This window comes from Ziziphus jujuba, chromosome 10 (genome assembly GCF_031755915.1).
Source record: "Ziziphus jujuba cultivar Dongzao chromosome 10, ASM3175591v1".
Taxonomy (NCBI): Eukaryota; Viridiplantae; Streptophyta; class Magnoliopsida; order Rosales; family Rhamnaceae; genus Ziziphus; species Ziziphus jujuba.
The window spans coordinates 12,174,053-12,193,740 of NC_083388.1; the positions used below are offsets into that span (position 1 = coordinate 12,174,053).

General features: G+C 33.6%; 2 protein-coding genes across 4 annotated transcripts; one reads left to right on the forward strand and one right to left on the reverse strand.

Moving 5' to 3' along the window:
- The first annotated feature begins 5,585 nt into the window (after nt 1-5,585).
- Nucleotides 5,586-8,436, forward strand: LOC107411274 (protein NRT1/ PTR FAMILY 2.6). Its single transcript, XM_016018819.4, has 4 exons — nt 5,586-6,441; nt 6,559-6,773; nt 6,856-7,394; nt 7,632-8,436. The coding sequence occupies exons 1-4, from the start codon at nt 6,348-6,350 to the stop codon at nt 8,434-8,436; spliced, it is 1,653 nt and encodes a 550-aa protein (XP_015874305.1). The 5' UTR covers nt 5,586-6,347.
- A 1,918-nt stretch (nt 8,437-10,354) lies between these two features.
- LOC107411275 (uncharacterized) lies at nt 10,355-17,240 on the reverse strand. Of its 3 annotated transcripts, none has more exons than XM_048467796.2 (11): nt 16,906-17,240; nt 16,293-16,493; nt 15,952-16,175; nt 15,751-15,836; nt 15,475-15,638; nt 15,059-15,195; nt 14,599-14,913; nt 12,052-14,477; nt 11,807-11,912; nt 11,498-11,578; nt 10,355-10,775 (listed from the first exon to the last, which is right to left on the reverse strand). In XM_048467796.2, the coding sequence occupies exons 1-11, from the start codon at nt 17,066-17,068 to the stop codon at nt 10,689-10,691; spliced, it is 3,990 nt and encodes a 1,329-aa protein (XP_048323753.2). In that variant the 5' UTR covers nt 17,069-17,240; the 3' UTR covers nt 10,355-10,688. The 3 variants fall into 3 exon arrangements, with proteins under 3 accessions (XP_048323753.2, XP_048323754.2, XP_048323752.2); XM_048467797.2 differs by having other exon boundaries at nt 15,496-15,638; nt 16,293-16,496; XM_048467795.2 differs by having other exon boundaries at nt 16,293-16,496; nt 16,906-17,239.
- Nucleotides 17,241-19,688: the final 2,448 nt, after the last annotated feature.

Here is a 19,688-nt window from a genome sequence, read left to right on the forward strand (position 1 = left end):
TTGTTTCTGATACATCATTATTTATTTTTCATTAATCTGGTGTCACTCTTTATTTTATAGTCTATGTGGATTACTTGCTTCTAACTGGGAATAATTCTTTAGCACTCTCTCTCTTTGTCGATGTATTTTCCTGTGCCTTCTTTCTTAAAGATCTTGGTGATCTTCATTTTTTCTTTGGTATCGAAGTTACTTAAAATAAGGATGGTCTTCTTCTTACACAACGAAAATATATTTATATATGATTTTTTGGAAGGAACTCATATACTTGATGCCAAGGAAGTCACTACACCCATGTCTACATTGGTCTCTCTCACTCTTATGGATAAAACCAGTCTCATCGATGCCACTCAGTATCGACAAATAGTTGGCAATCTTCAGTACCTCTCTTTGACACATTCAAACATTTCCCTTGCTATAAACAAACTATCCCAGTTTATGCATAAGCCTACAGAAATTTACTGGACAGCTGTCAAACGGCTTCTTTGGTATCTCAAAGATATGAGTTCTTTTGGTCTCTTTCTACATCGGTGTTCTTCTTTCTCTCTTCATGTTTATTGTGATGTTGATTGGGCTAGTAGTAAAGATGATAACACCTCAACTTTGGCCTATGTTATGTACCTTGGTTCCAATCCAATTTCTTGGATGTCCAAGAAGCAGAGAACGGTTTCTCATTCTTCCACTGAAGCCAAATATTGCTCAGTTGCTACTGCCACGTCCGAGTTATTTCGGTTTTGCTCTTTACTGTTTGAGTTACAACTAGCTCTTCCTCAAATTCCTGTCATTTACTGTGATAATGTAAGTACCAAATACATTTGTGTCAATCCCATTCTTCATTCTAAAATGAAGCACATTCAAGTGGACTTATATTTTGTTCAAGAGAAAGTCTCTAATGGTGAGCTCCATGTCTGCCATATTTCTAACAAAGATCAACTCGCTAATGCCTTGACAAAGCCCTTGTGTAAACAACGGTTGCAATTTCTTAGACCCAAGCTAAGTGTTCTCTCCACACTTAGCTTGAGGGGGCATGTTAGAGATTAGTTAGTTATCCTGTTATTATCATTAATCTTCTATAAATAGACTTTGATTAATCTTTTGTTGTATACTTATCTTCACTAACTGTCCACTGTGTACTCTGTACAAATATCAGCTTTGCTAAATCAATGAATTAAGCTTTCAAGTTATATGCATATGTGTTTTCAATAGCTTCTCATTTCAATATTTCTTTGGGCATTATAAACTCTATCTATCCGATCCAATTTTAAGCAAGTGACGAGGCTTTATCTAAGTCCTCAACTTAAAAATATATTAGTTGCTGTTACTGTTGCTTGTTTTACCGCCATTTGGTTTTTTTTGGAATCAAAGTATTTATCATAATGTCCCGTTGTTATTTCAAGGAGTATGAGCTACATAGCTTGAGCTATTTTAGATGCTAATAAATTACAGTTTGATAGTGTGTTCAACACCATGCAAGATTTAATGATTTTTCATAGATTGGGGGTTCAAGCTCCTCCTCGTAAAGCTCCTTGAATTGTTGAAGTCCATCGGAGTTTGCCTCCTCGTGGGTGGGTTAAGGTTAATAAGGTTCTTCTGGTGTCAGTGGAGGTGGAGAGGCTTTTAAGAATTCTAGAGGTTTTGGCCATGGTTGTTTTCTTCTTCCTATTGCTTCTGCTTATCCTTTTGACGCTGAGTTGTTACAACATTCATGTTTTGAAGTTAGCAAAAGGTTTTTTTTAGCATAAGATTTGGTTGGAATGTAATTCCTCATATGTTATTAATTTGTCTAAGTCCAAATCTCATTTGGCTCCTTGGCATTTATATGCAAGATGGGCTAACTATTTTCATTTTGTGACCCACATTTTTTTTTTTTTTTGAGTCCCTAATATTGTAATTTGTCATATGTTATTAATTTGTTTAAGTCCAAATCTCATTTGGTTCCTTGATATATTTATATGCAAGATGGGCTAACTATTTTCATTTTGTGACCCACATTTGTTTTTGAGTCCCTAATATTTTGTGGGGAGGCATCAAGATTGTAGATCTTCTTTCTAAAGATGTAGTTGTTGTTCTTCGATCCTCTGCTTGGTATCACTTTTTTGCATTGTCATTGCTTGCAAATGCATCTTGAGAATCTTGATAGGATTGGTTCTTATAGATTTTATTCTGAAGGGCACATTTGGTTGACAAAATGATTATTCTTTAAAAAAAAAAAAAGATTAGTAATTCTTAAGTATAAAAAAGTGTGGAATAAAATAGTTATTCCACTTTTAGGAGAAGTTGATTATTGCTGTGTTCGTTTTTCTTGTTTTTCATGATTCACTCATGAAGATATTGCTTCATCTCCTTTTTGTTCTTATCTCTTTCAACATCCAAACAGTGATTTATCCCCCAAAAAAAAAAAATTAAATAAATAGAGGAAAATAAATAAATAAATAAGAACATCGGTGATGAATTTTAGAACAGACAACATGGTGGTTGTGGTGGCAATTAGGTGCAGTGCGATAATGACGATGATAATATATATTTGGACTTTACAGTATATATGCTCTCCGTGCTGGTGGCCATGATGCATCTTATGTATTAAACAATAATTATGACTAAACAACATCTTTATCTTTATCAACTGTTGTATGTTTTACATTTTAAGACATAAATTACAAACCTTCTGGTCATCAAGTTTTGTTTTGCCCACTGATATGATAGGATGCTGTTGAATTCATTTTCCATGACTCTACCGTATAGGATTTTACCGATCACTAATTCCGATAAAGAAAATTTGGTTAAAAAATTTGGTGAATATAGCAGTAAATTGGATAAATTTTATAGAGTACCCTTACATTGCTCCATTTGTTATCATTTTTTGTCCTTAAATTCATTTTCCATGAGTCTACCATATAGGATTTTACCAATCACTAATTCCTATCATATCATTTGATAAGGAAAATTTAGTTAAAAAATTTGATGAATATAGCATTTGATAAAGAAAATTTGATTAAAAAATTTGGTTAATATAGCAGTAAATTGGATAGATTTTATAGAGTACCCTTACATTGCTCCATTTGTTATCATTTTTTGGTCCTTAAATTTAATAATGTATTTTTTTTAATAAATTTGACAAGATTAACCTAATAATAATAATAATAGTAATAAGCTTCAGATAAACTTACATGAAATTTGTTGGACTAATTAAATTTAATAATAATAAGTTTCATATAAACTTACATGAAATTTGTTGGACTAATTAAATTTAATTTATATTTTGAAGTGTGCACTGAACCAAAGTTATAAAGAAGTTATAATTTAGAGGAAAAGACGGGATTTTTTATTTTTTTTTATTTTTTTATTTTTTTTGGGACAAATTGCACAGCATACCAGACGGTGAACCAAGCCAAGAGGAAAGTCCTGTCGCCAAATAATTAATTTCATCAACGAATGAATGCAAAAACAGAAATTTTTAATGCAAATATAACCCTGATTCATAAAAATTTAAATTTTTAACATATTCATAAAATAACAAATTTATCTAAAAACTCCTCATCTTCCTCATCTTTTTTCTATTTTTTCTTTTTTGAATTAGGGTTAGGTTTCACCTATAAAGCTCCTTCTTTTAGTTCTTCTACTCCATAAAAGCTTCTAACCCTAACCCAACATCATTCTCTAACATTTTTATTTTCCTTCAAAAGAAAATATATATATATATATATATATATAATACCGATTTGTCAACCAATATTCTCCAATCCATAATTTTTTTTTTTTTTATTTACTTCCAAGTTCCAACAAAATGATTCTACAATTTTTTATTTTATGTAGGGAAAATCACTAATGTTCTCCTGGCATGTCGTCATTGGCAATGGCTCTTCAAAATCTCCTGGAGAGTAGGTTTTTTATTTTTAATTCAATTATTTAAAACAAAAAAAAAAAAAACTTTAAAGGATACTTTTGAAAATTTAAAATGTAAAAATTGTAGCGATGTTTTAGTGTCCACATAATGCTGAGCGTGATGTCACTAGCAAAAATGCTAGAATGATCAAATTACGTTTAACAAATGACTTGGCACAATATAATTAGGTTAGCTTTACAAAAATCTGAAAGTTCAGTTTTTGTTTGTTTTTTTTTTTTTTTTTTTTTAAATAACTAATCTCGTATCACCCTGCACAGATATTTTAGCAGTGACCGCTACTAATTTCTCAAACAATAATTTAAATTCAAATTCGAATTTTTTCCGCTTTTAACATAAAAAAATAAAAATAATTATAATAAAAATTCATGCCTCGTCATTTAATAAACAAAAATTAGCGGCCCTATCATTACTGAATTAATAACGTGAATTCCCACCATATAGTGACGTTTCCTTGTTATTTGTCATTAAAAATTAAACGCCATTTTTAAAAAAAAAAATTGCGTTAAACAGAAAGAGGTGACAATTCTTTATTTATTTTTATTCTTTTATTATTATGTTTTTTTGTTTTGACCTCGGGGCAAAGGTTTTTGTCAAAAAAAAAAAAAATCCCTACAAAAAAATTTAATATACAACATTCCATAATAGCAAAAGGAAAAACCTATTAAAAGGTACATTTAATTTTATTATAATACTACATTCTCGTAAATTTCTAAAGTCATTTATAATTGAATCTATATTATTCTTGTTTGCAAATATATTATTTTTTTCTAAATAAAAGAGCAAAAATTAAAAAGGACACAAAACGCAAAAATTATTGATTTCCTTGTGTAGATGGAACCATTTTTTTTTTTTTTTAAAGGTTAAAGCTTGGAAGTCAATACATTCCAAAAACAAAGAGAGGAACAATTTTGAATTTTTCTTTTTTTTTTTATTAATTGTGTTTGTACTGTAGATTGTGGGGTATAAATAGGATAAAAGATACCTAGTTTATCCAGATTTAAATGAAGAGATAATTATAAACTCTTTAAATTAATATTTTATAAAAATAAATCAATTTAGAGGAAAAATGAAAAGAATCTCATCTTGATTTGCTGACTAAAAAAATTAAGATTAATTTTATAAAGGGGGTCACCAAAGCTAAAAAACCAAAAAATATAAATAATATATATAAAACATTGAAAGTAAAATTTGAGGAAGGGGCCCCTCAGGCCAAAGCCCACCACCGCCGCTATCCATGTGGAGAAGTTGACTTGTAGAACAGTGTCCACATAATGCTCAGCATGGTTGGTTTGTTTCAGCACAGATTTAGATTGGAGTCCAAATGGCTCAAGACCAGTCCACTAGTCAGTGCCACAATGACCCTTTGTCGGCCCTAGTGCCTTTGGATAAAGCAAGTGGCCCATCTACTGCAGTAGTGAATTTTTATTTTATTTTATTTTATTTTATCATATATTCATTTTTTTTGTCATCAATCTATCAAGGTAGATTTTTTGAGGTTTTTTTTTTTTTTTTTTTTTTTTTTTTTTGGGCTTGGGGGAGGGCAGAAGGAACTGCACTGTCCATCTAGGTAATTAAGTCATCTATATTTATATTTTTAAAAGAAATTTTAATTGCAGTTCTAAAGTTCTATATCGTTTTATACCCATTCTATATAGGTAATTAAGTCATCAATCTAAAGTTCTTATTGAAAGAATCAACCGAAGCTCTATATTTATAGGCTTGAAATAAGACAATATTTTTTGGCTGGTTTTCTTACCGATTAGGAGTGGTGAACTTGAACACGGGCTACCATTCCGAGTGCCGGTTGATCCGTTAATTTGTCGCATTAGGTGTTTGATAAGAGCACTCTGATTAGAAATACTGATAGCTAGCTATATGATTCATCATGTCAACAAGAACAGTAACATCAATGGAGGTGATAAGAATTGGAACTATCAAAAATTATTGAAAAGCAAGTGGATGAAAAGATTAAAAAGAAAAACAGATTTAACAGCCCCCGTTTAATCTGATGGTGGAAGGAAAACAGTAATCATCCTGTCAATTCACTATAAAACATGAGCTAGCACAGCATAATTCCATCTTCATTTCCAAAAGTATAAGGTAGGAAAGCAGCAGTAGCAGTTGTAATAGTATACGGAGAAGTAAAGAATAAACACATTAAATCAACTCAGCATCTAATTCTAACATTGACTACCAGCATCAATTCCTTGTTGGATTGCAACAAATTTGGAGTTGGAAACCACTGCTTCTGCTTTCCCTATACATGCCCTTGATGCATGCGTAGCATGAACTTCACTGTGGAAACACATAAAGTGCCTCACTCGTCCCCGTCCATCTCAATTATATATATATATGCCTCATCTCAAATTCTTGGAGGATATATATAAGCACTATACCTAAACGGAAAGGGTACTACTAGGTAGCACCATTATCTTATACGATAACGATGGCTGCAGCAACCTCAACTGAGTTGCAACTCCAAAGTTCTGATCCTGCTAGTAGTCGTCGCGGAGGCTGGTCGACGTTTCCCTTCATCATTGGTCTGTCTATCTCTTCACTATCCAACTTAGGCAAAATATCTGTTTCTTTCTTCATCTTGTTTCACTTCATATCTACATTATGTGCTTTGGTTTTTATCTGCAATATGAAAAAAACAGGGTCACTGGCAGGGTTGACACTTGCTGTGTCAGGATGGGGTACGAACTTGGTTGTATATTTGATCGAGAAGTTCCATGTAGAAAGCATAGCTGCTACGCAGATTGTGAACATCGTTAGCGGTTGCACAAGCCTTCTTCCAGTCATTGGAGCAATCATAGCAGACTCATTTGGTTGTTTCTCTGTCATCTGCATCTCTGCCTTCATTTCTTTGCTGGTAATTAAGCATCAACCCAATTTGATAATGCTACTAACTTCAAGTTCCAATTTATGAGAATTCGGAAAACCTATACTTGCAGGGAACAATTCTTATAGCTTTAACATCAATCTTGAAAACGTTAAGACCTCAACTGTGTGAAAGTGGATCGTGGTTTTGCTCGTCCCCATCGAAAATTCAGTTCGCAGTCTTATATTCAGGGGTGGCTTTGGGATCAATAGGGCTAGGAGGCACTCGCTTTACCATAGCAGCACTAGGAGCAAATCAGTTTGACAGAGTGAAGGAAAAGGAGGTTTTCTTCAATTGGTTTGTGGTCATAATGTATGCGTCAGCTGTAACAGGTTCCACAGTCATCGTGTACATTGAGGACAATGTGAGTTGGACATTGGCATATGGAATCTGTGTTGTAGCCAATGTTATCAGCATATGCATCTTCTTGCTTGGAAGTCGTTATTATCGCCTTGTTAATCCACGAGGGAGCCCGTTCATGAGCTTGGCTCGTGTTGTTGTTGCAGCCATTAGGAAGAGGAATTTCAAAATTTCATCCAAAGCAGAGGATTACTACCATGGAGAGGATACGCCAAAAGAAATAGTGGCTTCCACGCCTATAAAAAGCTTCGAGTATGAACTTTCTGATTGGTTTTTTGTTCTCCTAATTCTTTTATGCAATAAAAATAATCAAGTAAGTATGACTGTGAATAGTCATACAATGAATAATAAAAGCTTAGCAGAAGTGGACTGGGAATAGAATATATGTTTAGCCAATATTTGAGGTATAGAAACATATTTGATAATAAGTTGGGTACCTCAGTTTCCTCGAGAGTCAAATTATTTGATGTGCTCGCTTAAATATGACAGGTTCTTGAATCGAGCAGCGTTGATAACTGAAGGAGACATAAGATCTGATGGCTCCATTTCGAAACCGTGGAGGTTGTGCTCACAACAAGAAGTTGAGGACCTGAAAACATTAATAAGAATCTTCCCAATTCTTTCCAGTGGGATTTTCTTATCCACCCCAATCGCTGTAATAAGTAGCTTAACGGTCCTCCAAGCTCTAACAGTGGATCGTCATTTCGGACCATACTTCAAAATCCCAGCAGGATCAATGATTGTCTTTATACTAACTTCCACAGCCGTATCCGTCACACTCGTAGATAGGTTCCTCTATCCCATTTGGCAGAAGCTTATTGGTCAACCTCCAACACCCCTCCAACGAATAGGACTTGGCCATGTAATCAATGCACTAGGCATGGCTATCGCTGCCATTGTAGAGTCAAAGCGGCTTGAAGTAGCTCGATCCCGTCATCATATGGACCAACCAGGCTCCACTGTCCCCATGTTGGTCTTGTGGTTTGTCCCACAATTGGCTGTGGTTGGATTTGGAGAAGCATTTCATTATCCAGGACAAGTGACATTTTATTACCAAGAGTTTCCAAAGTCTCTCAGGAGCACAGCTACTGCTATGATTTCCATGATTATGGGGATCGCATACTATTTAAGTACCGCAATTATCGATCTAATCCAGAGGGTTACAGGATGGTTACCAAATGATATAAACAATGGTAGAATGGATAATGTGTACTGGATGTTACTTGTGGTGGCCGTGCTCAACTTCTTTTACTATCTTTTATGTGCTAGATTTTATAAGTACCAGATACCGTAATGAATAATATTTACAAGATAATATGACTTTGTAATGGTTTACAAGAAAGTATATTTTCAATTCAAATCCAATATAAATTTACATTTGAAAAATCCAATACAGTGAATATAAAATGTAAAAGCTGAATATATTTGGGTCCAACTTAAGATGGAACACCAGTCGAGCATATAATATATGATCAATTGCATGGAAAAGCTTAAACTCTTCAATGGTAATAGAGGAAGCCATCATAACTTTATTTGGTTTCTTTCTTTCTTTTTCTCATAGAGAGAGGGAGAGGCAGAGAATTATGAATTGAAAGAAACTTTGAATTTCAAAGCCCCATCAGAAATTCGGGGTTGGTAATACTAATGTAATTTTTAGCTGATAGGATCGTGGTCTAATATGACTGAATTACTCAGGAATTCCTAGTTAGTATGATGAATTATATAAATTCAACCATCTAGGGCAAGATATGTGTGGTTGGTTTATAAAACTTGTGTTGTCAAAAGACCTTCCAAATAATGAGTCCTTTCTTATTGTGTGTGTGTGTGTGTTTTTTTTTTTTTTTTTTTTTTTTTTTGGGGTTATTGTTTGTTTTGTTTCCTAAGGTAAATTAATGAGTTTTGCTATTTGATCGCAAGTAGAAATTGCTTATATAATACATAGTAATTGACTATACTTAATTTATGACTGAACTTTTAATTTTATTTTCTTTTTTCTTTTTCTCTTTAACGTTAAGAGCATGGGAATTCAATTTGCAATCATTGCTTGAGGATACTGGATTTTTTTTATTTTTTTTTTAATAAAGTCTAATACAATGAACTCTTAAAAGAGATAATCAATTAAATTGTTATATGCATAATTCATTTTCAAAAGGAGATGACATTTTATAACTTGTCCACACCAAGAGGACAAGAAACATAAAATGGCATGGGATTTCCATCCCAAAACAATTGCATAATTGCTTTTAGTGTGAATATAAAAGTAATTAAAAGGCAGCCTTCAGTTAGCATAAAGTAATTAGGTTCTGTCATTCACCAAAAAAATTAATTTAAAAAATAATAAAATATTGCTATTAGGTTCTGTCATTCACCCCAACAAAAAAAAAAAAAAAAAAAAAAAAAGGGTTATTAGGTTCTGTCTCTTTCAGCCAAAAAATTTATAATTTTGTAGGTGAAATAGAAAGGTCGTTTGATAGTGCATAATTATACCTTACAAAACTAACATGCTTTTTTTTTTTTTTTTTTGGGTAAATAATATGCTTTTTTCTTTGAATGACTAGGTTTCAGGCGTTTAAACACAATTCCTTATACAAAAAGTAAAGTCCAAACAAACAAAAATATGATAATAAAAATAAGGGATAACAATAACTTACGCCCTAAATTATATAATTGTTTTCACTTTGCCATCCATACAACACCCCTTAAATTGGCCTGTTACCTATGAGCTAAAGTTCAGTCACGCTTTTTTTTTTTTTTCTTTTTTTTTTTTTTTGGAGAAAGTTGCATTTTGATTGATAAATTTGAGAAAATTAAGTATATACAACTACTATATAACTCTAATTTTATCATATTTTACTTTACTAATTAGTAAGTATGCATAACTAATTTTATCAAATTTACCACGAACACTACATGATTGAACTAAATTGATAGAAAAATAATAGTTGAAAGGCAATTTGAGAGATTTCATAATTTAAAGGGCAAAATACAAATTGTAGTATAGTTGAGGAGGGTAAAATGTAATTAGCCCTTGAAATAAAAAGCGTATGTAGTTTTAAGTTCTTTTCTTGCAAGATTAGGAAAAAACCAAGGAAAAAAAAAAAAAATTACAGCAAGCAACGTAACGGGAGCTCTACGAAATACAAAAGTCGGGTTAAAAATATAAATAAATAATAAACAATGAAAACAGAAGCCGATGTGGCTGGGGCTTCATAGTCGTAGTAACTGTTTTTTGGGCTTAAATTCATCCAAGATAAGAGAGACCTGGCCGAAGATGTACTGTTACCAACATAGATGGAAATATTAACAAAAACTAATTTGTGGATCAACACTAGAAATTTTACACTTGTTTTGCCTTGTACAGAGATCAAAGATCTATAATTAGTTTTGGTCTCAGCCCAAAAAAAAAAAAAAAAAAAAAAAAAAAAACATTCTTAGCTTTGGGTTCTTGAGAGCAAGCCCATTGGGGCAATATTGTATTTTCCTAAAAAAATACTGAAAAAGGTCAAGTTGTTAGCAAAAATGATGATTAGGTGAACCTTGGTCCAATTAATGTCGGCTTGGAGGAATGTTGGTGATGTTGCTATATTTTGTACAATCGAATGGTCCGATCACTTGGGTATTTTTTCTTTTCACCTGTAAGCAAAAACAATTGGAAAACGTTAGCTAATATGCAGCGTGAAAAGCAAATAAATTTTCCATTGCTGGGGACCATATAACGAACAAACAAGTAAAGCTCCCTATACATAAATGCAGGAAAATGCAGTTTGGCCAGGGTGATTTTCAACTAATTTATAGATATAGCAAAAAACTGGAAAGACAATGCCAGACAGAACAATCACGTTGAGACTACAATGCCAGACAGAACGATCAGGTCTAGATTACCTTCGGGTAAACTTAAAGAAAAAAGTTCACAAGAACGCTAAAATTAATGGCCAATTTAATCACTACCAGAATCATAAGACATGGTTCATCATCTAGTGTACATACTACATGATTAAATGAGATTAGGAAGCAAATAAACTTTGAATTTTGTACAATCATATGTCAACAAGGTTGACTAATAACATTGAGTTGGTTTCATGTTGAGAGAGACATTAAGGGATTGACATTTGAATTGGAATAGCAAGTGGTGCATCCATATTCCTCTAGAAACTATAAGAAATATTTCCAAATATTTAAGGGATATTCCCTAATTCGTGTTTTAATGGAGCGAAGAGGGAACAAGAGCGTTCGGTTTGACAAACTTCATGTTTCGCTTTCCTAAATTACATGGTTGATACAGATGAATATCGGTTTGATTAAGCAGGCATCATCTAGAACAATGCTCAAACTACTATCCAGGAGGAGATGCATACCGGTGACCATGGACCTGGTTCAGGTTGAGATTTGTCTGGCGGTGAATGTTGTACAGCTCCACTTTTCGTAGTTAAAATTTCCTGCAGAACACTGTCTATAAGATTCCAAGCATACAACTTCAAACTATTAGCTTAACATAGAATGAACCATGAAAACTGAAGACAATATATCTCGAGGAAAAAAAAAAAACAACTAACAAGAGGAAAAGAACAGGATCAATAACAAATTCTAAAACCAGTGAAAATCTTCCACCATATATTAATTAATGAAATGTGCACAATGCAATAGGCTAAGAAAAAGTATGCTACCTCCCCTGCAGCCTCAAATGCTGCTAACCATTCATCTGAGAATGGAACAGCATTTGATGGAGGCTTTATTAGACGACTATCTTGCTTCTTATCATTCCCAGATTTCCTGCGGCATTCAAAATCAGAATTAAGCTCCTCTTTCTCATATTTTATTGAAGAATTAGAAAACTATTTTAATTATGGAAATACGTGAATGTAAGAAATGCACATAATATAAAAAGGCTGATAAAATTGACGTTACATACCCCTTTGCCCCTGCACTTATATCATCTGTGGGAATGGTATTTCCTAACTCATGTTGCAGTTCACTGTTAATTGTATGACTGTTTCGAGAGAGAATATTTTCAGCTTCGTTTGGAAGTATTTTATCCGTCAATACACTAATGTCATAACTACCGAGGATTCTTGCACTTAATGATGTCTTCTCCCCCATAACAGATGATACCGATTCTTCATCCAAAGAAGAAAATGACATGGTATTAAATGTCAAAGGATCCCTTGATATTTGGTTACTGTTTACTTTTGAAGATAAATCAAACTCCAGAGAAGTGACTTGACTGCTGAGCTCATTTTCATGCCTGTGCTGTGGCTGTGCAGAACACTGCATAGTTTCAATTGGTGGCTCAATCTTAATCGAATCAGTAACTGCAATTACCATTTCTAAGTTTTCAGCTTCTTTATTCACATCAAGGTTGCCATCTTGCATTACAGATGCTACCAGGGCATTATCATCTCCACGACCATCAAATTGTTCAAAAGCAGACACATTTTCGTCCTTGAATTCTCCAGAACTGTTGTTTGCAACTAGAGTAGCATTCAAATAAAATCCAGGAACATTATCTGTGTAAATTTGTTCAATTCCATAGCCTGACTTTTGAAGCTCACAGTTTCCAGATTGCTTGTTCTTCTTATCAACAACCAAATATTGGCTATTCACTCCCGAAGATTTGTCACTATTACAACTGTCAACCAAAGAACTGCCATTGCAAGCCTGCACAAATGCATCTCCAATAACACCATCATTTTCTTTGCTTGCTTGTTCCATGTGTTCATATACAGATAGGCCATCAGCAATTTCTACTCCACTAGAGTTGACATCTGCACTGTTTCCCCTGTTTAATTTATGAGACTCTTCAAGATATTCGCTATCTTCAGCCAACAAGTCCTGGACTTCAATGCTCTGTTTCTCCCTATAAGCTATTCTATCAATTTCAGAAAAGCAAGACACAATCACCTTACCTTGTTCCTCATGGTGTTTGCCAACATTCATTATACCTCTGAACGTAACAATTTGATCTTTTGGATTATCCTCGTGAAAAGGACAAAATTCACCTTCAGGCTGTAATTTTGGATTAGGGCAAGAATTTTCAACTAATAAATTGACTTCTTTGTTCTCTAAATCCTCACATGTGGAAAAGGGATTTTTCAGTTCACCCCCATTAGAGTGTCCACTTTTCTGACAAATGACTTCAACATCTTTAGGCTTTTCTGCACCTGTTAGTTGATCTTCATCCACATTTTCCAATTCCATGTAAGTAGAATGTTCATGATGCTCAATATCATGCAGAAACTGAGAATCAAGATTGTAATTTTCAACCCCTTGTTCGCTACCTCCGGTAGTATCATCTGGCGTATGGCTGTCCAATTTATCCAAATTAGATCCATGATCCAGCATAGCTAGAGGTATCAGACAAGGAGCACCAAAATGTTTCGATTCACTTTTAGAAGTACCAATTCCATCTGGTTCAGCATACTCAACACAATGGGGAACAGTTTTATCTGTTGATTCCTCTGAATAGAAATTATTTGCACTTGCTAAGCAATCATCCAAGTTTGACGCATCAACTGCAGAACCTTGTTCTCCAGTAATAGGGGTATTTAAAGACTCCAGGTGTTTATATTTTTCATTCACATCCATCGAGGTTTTCAGATTACTGTTGCTGATTGCAACAGTAATACTTCCATCTAAAGACGGCCCTCCTGCATGTGATTTTGTTTTCACTTCATCAACCGCTCTATTATCATCTTTTTCCTTCTCTATGAACTGAAGATGAGAGGAAGCATTTGAATTTTCAATTTCAGATGCACTTGAGTCTTGAACTTTTGAACAGACATCCACAACCTCTGCACAGCTGAAACTATGGAGCTCTTCCGGACCAAGACTTTTATTCAACAAATCCTCATTGCTGGTCTGTAGCATCTGGTTCTCATCGGAAAGACCAACTTCACAATTTTTATCAGTCCTCTGCAATTCTTTGTCTTCCATTTGAGAAGTCGTTTCACTGATACGTGGCTCTGCTGGTTCCACGAGTTGGTGGTCCATATCAACCACTCTACGCAACGTGTTCTGGTTCTTTATTGCTTCATAACTATTCTGGTCATGTTGAACCATTTTTTCCACTTTAGGTATATCAGTTCCTTGAGATAATAATTCGATATGTTCAATTAAAGCAGCGTTAACAGTGGAAGGAACTGAGGATCCGGAGTTTGAGCATGGGACCTTGACATTTACCGCTGTTGCCCCACCATTGACTACTTTTGGTATCTTCTGAGGAACAAGCGGAGGTCTCAACTCGTGAATAGGATTTTGAGCAGCAGGAACAGTGGACTTAGGAAGATTGCATGGTTGAGAATTCCTGTTCAATGGATTATGCAAAGAGGGAGCTTTTGGCTGCAAATAAATAACCATTTTCCAAGCATGCAAATAAGGAAAATCAGTCATGAAATTAACAAAAATCTCTCCTCTATGACCAACCTAAATAAAGAGCTGATGGAATTCAATATGATCATACCTGACCAAAGAATCCCAGAGATGGAGACGGCATCCGTAAACCTGATGGTTTTGCTATTTGGGGTTGAACACGTTGCATATTAACACCAGTATAGCATGCATTTTTGGGGAGAGAAGTTGCATTTTTTCTGGATCCATCATCAGCTTTTGATGCATATTGAGCAGAAGTAAGTGGTGGATTGCTGGATCCATCATCAGCTTTTGATACAAATCGAGCAGAAGGAAATGATGGATCGGATGTCACCTCTAAGCTATTATTTGCAATGGTAACCGGTGACAACTTTAAATCGGTTGACAAACGTTTAACTGAGCTGGCCTGCAGAAAGAAAGCAAGTTGGGACAAAGGAAGCATAAGCATTCTAGTAAACAAGAAATAATGGAGTCGAAAATACTGGTAATCATTTCACAAAAATTCCCCCTAGTTACAAAGCCCATCACTTCAGTAAGCTTGAGGTTCTTACCACATTTCTTCTAGCTTGTCCAAGAGAGGTTTTAGTAGTTAAAGGTTTGCCAGCAGGAACAGGTTTTGCATTATTCAGGACATTCCTGCTATTGTTTGAGGAGGCTTTTAATCGAGAATTTTTCTGAATATTGATTGCTGTGCAAGGATTCAACAGAATGAAATACATCAGCTCCATCTGAATTATTATTTACTTTTCTAAAGGCCAAAAAAAAAAAAAAAAAAAAAAAAAGGACTTCAAATGCAAAATTAAGAATGATAAACCTGAATGTGAAATTTGATTACACTACAAACATCAGCGTACGTCAATTTGACTTTAAGCATATTAGAAATTAAATGCAATGATTATAAATTTATAAGAACATAGCAATTCAAATTATTCATCACTGATACAGTAAAATCTCCTAAAATGATTACCAGGCAGAGCCATCTGATTACCCTTTGATCCACTTGCACATGGTATAACACTCTTGGGAATCCTAGAGACAGCACCAGGATAAGGCTTTAGAACTGGTAACTTGGAAATTTTTGGATCTTTTGTTGCTGCTTTTGTTGTGTTTGAATTTGCAGGCCTCTTCAAAGTTCAAATTAAGTCAAGGCCAATTCTTCTATGTTCAGATTAATAAAGAAAGAACAATAAAAACTTCCAAATCGGCATGTCTGTAATTTATAAAGACTCATCGGAAAGGATATGAAGAAGAAGCCACAGGCCGCGGACAGCCACTGCGTTTTGAGCCACTTGTATTGACATCATGGGCTGATAGAACCTTGCGTTTGACCTGGGAATCACGAACAAGGAAAGTTAAATCTATTTTCATGTCAAATTAGCAAAACCACAGAAAGCCTAAACACTCCCACACAAAGGAATATAGAACTTCAACTTAAAAAACTAACCGTGGGAGACGAGTCATGCTTTGTTAATAAACCAACACCAGTTCTCCTCTCTTTGCTAGAAGAAATTGCTGGCAATTCCTCGAATAAATTTTCTTCAAGTGCCTGCAGATCTGATGAATCGTTACTGCAGTTCGGTCCTTCTTCCTCAATAACTGACAACATATTCCCACTAGACTTGCCACAATCCCCACTAATCATAGATAACTCTTCCGAATTCAGAAAACCTGACAACGAAACAGCAAAAGAAGTGGTATGTACTAAAATTTTCCCACCTCCAATCTTTCCCAACGAAAATTAAAAATTCACAAAATTTGAAAAGTAAAATTAGGGGGAAAAAAGACCTTCTTCAATGAAGAAAGCACTGTCCCATGCTAAGCTTTTCCGCAAATTGTACCCTCCACCCTTTTTTTTCCTCTTCATTTGTTGGCGTTCAACGCTGAGTTTCGGTGCTTCTGCTTTACTTGAATTATTTTTCTCTATGTTTATACTATCTGTACAGGATGAACTAGTTTTCTCTGGATCCCCATTCACTATCTTACCTTCTGCTGCAGAAACCATCACTTGGATTAGTAGAATTACTTTTCCTTCATTTGCATTCAATACTAGTTACAGAATCACACATAGACAAGCACGAAATTACCATAAACAAAACTCTACATTATAACGCATATACAAGTAGGGATTACTAATTTTCTACAACAATGACTCTTTGAATCATTTTAGCAAAATCAACATATAAAATTAAAGAATCTAGGCCGCAGGATAAGAGCAAGTTTGAGCAGGAACAAAATTCAAAAGAACCATTCAAATATGCCTAAAAGAGAAACCCGAACCAAGCAAACCAAAAAAGTATAGTAGAAAACCGCCATTGCAGGTCCTACAAAGCAACAAAATAGTTCAGAAATTCAAATACGAGACAGAATGACAAAAAAAAAAAAAAAAAAAAGCCCTAACCAGTTGACTTGGATCTGGGAAGTTGGAGAGGCGAGCACAAAAAATAGTCGCTGTAGTTGGATCGTTGACTGGAGTTAAGGGTGGAAACGTCGTCGTTAGGGATCTGTTGCAGCAGGGAATCGTCTTCACCAGCGATTTCGATGAGTGAGAGGTCGGACTCCATTTCTCGCTCTCTCTCTGTCAATTATCTACTTTTCCTCTAGAAAGATGGAATGGAAGTTTTAACGGTTGGTTTGGATCTTGCTTTTATGGCTTTTGATTATTCGGTTTTGGTGTTTGCTTGTTTCGTCTGATATTAATTCGAAAGGATATGGGACGAGCGGGAAGCCAATAACCAAAACTGCTTCGAATTTCGCGTATATGATCTGGAAATGAATTTACCAAAAACTCCTTTTATGATGATGGACATTAAGTTTAAAAGACTTTCCAACCAACCCGAAACTAGTGATTCCAGACCAATTAAGGCCCACTTTGCCATAGGCGTAGTTCAATGAATAGTTTTGGAAAAATAATTTGAGGGTAGTTTTTTTTTAAATTTGATCTAATACCCATTAAAATAAGTGGGTAATGAAATATATCTTTTTTTTTTCAATTTTTTTTATCTACATGTTAATTTCTATTTTATCTTTAATAAAAATTAGAAATGACCTTAATTTTATTTTTCTCTTTTGAGAAGCCCACACTACAATCCTTGCACCTTTTTATTTCTTCCTTCTTCCCACGGACAATCCCATTGAAAACAAAAAACCATCTCCACCTCTACTTTTTTCCTTCTCCATGAAAAAGTATCCCTCACCTCTCCTTAAAAAACTGAGAAAAAATTTTAGATAAGGATCTGTGTATTTATTTTGTTTAGCTTGGGTTTTTAGTAAAAAGGGAAAAATGTAGCTTAAGTATTGCATGCTGTGCATTGCTGTAAGTATTTTAGATTTTATTTTAGCTAGTGTGCTTTGATTTTAGCTGTTGTGGGTAACATATACTGTGTATTGTTTTGTATATTTTTAACGTGTGCAGTGTATATTTTTAAATTCTTTCCTTCTAGGAGAGGAAAGTATTCATAATACATGGATCAATATGATTATAAACTGTTTTTTGAATATTTTATTATAAATATAGGATTTTTAATTGATTAATTTGGCTTGGAAACTGGTTAAAAATTGAACTTCTGGTTAATATATATTGAATTAAATTTTTTTAATGAAAGTTATTATGAATCAGCTTTTGGGAGAAATTGATATCGGATATCATTTGGAAATGAAGAGATGAAAAAAATAGGTCCGATTTGGCTAGAAAACATGGTCGAAGGTGAGAGATCTGACCAAATCATAAAGCAGGTCCAAAACCCATTTTTCTGTTGACAGATCAACCAGCTGACCTAACTGAGGTTGAAAACAGAGCGTACAACATATCGTTTGGCTTGGAAGACATGTTGTGTTGATGAAATCATCGGTGATGTCATTATTTTTTAATTTTTTAAAAAAATTATATTTTTTTATTCAAAAAAATTATAATTTTATTTTTTAAAAATTATAATATTTTTTTTCAAAATATTGCTTTTTAAAGCTAAATAGTTATATATATATATATATATATATATATATATTTGTCAATTATAGTCTCTCTTTATAAATATGGTGGACCAATATGCATTATTTTGATATTTTTTTCATTCGTTTTATAAAATTCATATATGTGATAAAAAAGTTGGAATAATTTTGGTTAATATACTTACTAACAAACGTGTTTGATCCTTTTTTATGCTATCTAATTGATTTGTAAGTAGTTATTTATATATATTTGTATATATCTATGAACTTAAAATGTGGATAAAAAATTATTAGTGTTGTCAGTTTATATTTATAGTTTTTTTTTTATTGGTTTCATTTATATATTTTATTTTTTATTTAGTTGGTAGTTATTTATATATACCTATATATCTATATAATTAAATGTGAATAAAATTGGTTAGTGTTGTCAATTTATATTTATAAGTTATACTTTATAATAGTACCAAGGAAGAACCTGTGATCTCATTTGAAGAAGGAAAGTATGAAGCTACAATAAAAAAAAAAATACAATGAAAGCATGTCATCACTTTTCTCGCAACGTCAACGAACTTCTAGGCTGCAATCTCAGTCGAAGAAGAAAAATACAAAGGTGCAATCCCAATTCAAAAAAGAAAGTACTAAGCTTATTCCTCTAACTCACCTACCAGCCAATGTCCCAATATCTTCTCCCCTATCTAAGTTGGTAAGTTTGATACTTTTTTATGTATCTTGGTGCGTTGAAATTGTGTTTTGGTTCAAGGCTTAGCTCATGCATGTTTTACTATGTTTATTATAAATATGCAAAACTATGAGATTTTATATGCATTTTATAAATTCGGTGAGAGTTATATCAGTTTTATTGATAAGATGTCTTTAACTATTTATTCAAAAATGTGAATACTCATAGTAAACTTCTCCTAACGATCTTCAGTAATTGCTAATAGACCATCGAGAATTTTTTTTTAGTTTCTCGTAGCTTGATTACTAAATACTTCTTCGAAAATACCACTTGCGGAACAACCTTAACACATATGTATTTGGATTGATTGAACATATTAATATCAAGTTAGGATGAGAAAATAGTATGTGAGCATATGGTTGACTTCCGTTCAATTTTATGGTACATTATTTTGTAGGCTACTGAAGTTCCTAGATGGAAGGAACACATTTTCAAAGATGCCAATATATTTAAAGCTATGGTGCATTCTTTTGCAAATCTAATAGGAGCAGACATAG

What these genes read in the sequence shown, in the direction of transcription:
- LOC107411275 (XM_048467795.2), bottom strand. Translation starts at nt 17,068, where the DNA reads ATGGAGTCCGACCTCTCACTCATCGAAATCGCTGGTGAAGACGATTCC. An exon ending in CATTTGAGGCTGCAGGGGAG is followed by an intron (nt 11,579 to 11,806) that starts GTAGCATACTTT and finishes AGTGTTCTGCAG; the next exon opens with GAAATTTTAACTACGAAAAG. An exon ending in AACCAGGTCCATGGTCACCG is followed by an intron (nt 10,776 to 11,497) that starts GTATGCATCTCC and finishes TTTTGCTTACAG; the next exon opens with GTGAAAAGAAAAAATACCCA.
- LOC107411274 (XM_016018819.4), top strand. Translation starts at nt 6,348, where the DNA reads ATGGCTGCAGCAACCTCAACTGAGTTGCAACTCCAAAGTTCTGATCCT. An exon ending in GACGTTTCCCTTCATCATTG is followed by an intron (nt 6,442 to 6,558) that starts GTCTGTCTATCT and finishes TGAAAAAAACAG; the next exon opens with GGTCACTGGCAGGGTTGACA. An exon ending in ACGCCTATAAAAAGCTTCGA is followed by an intron (nt 7,395 to 7,631) that starts GTATGAACTTTC and finishes TAAATATGACAG; the next exon opens with GTTCTTGAATCGAGCAGCGT.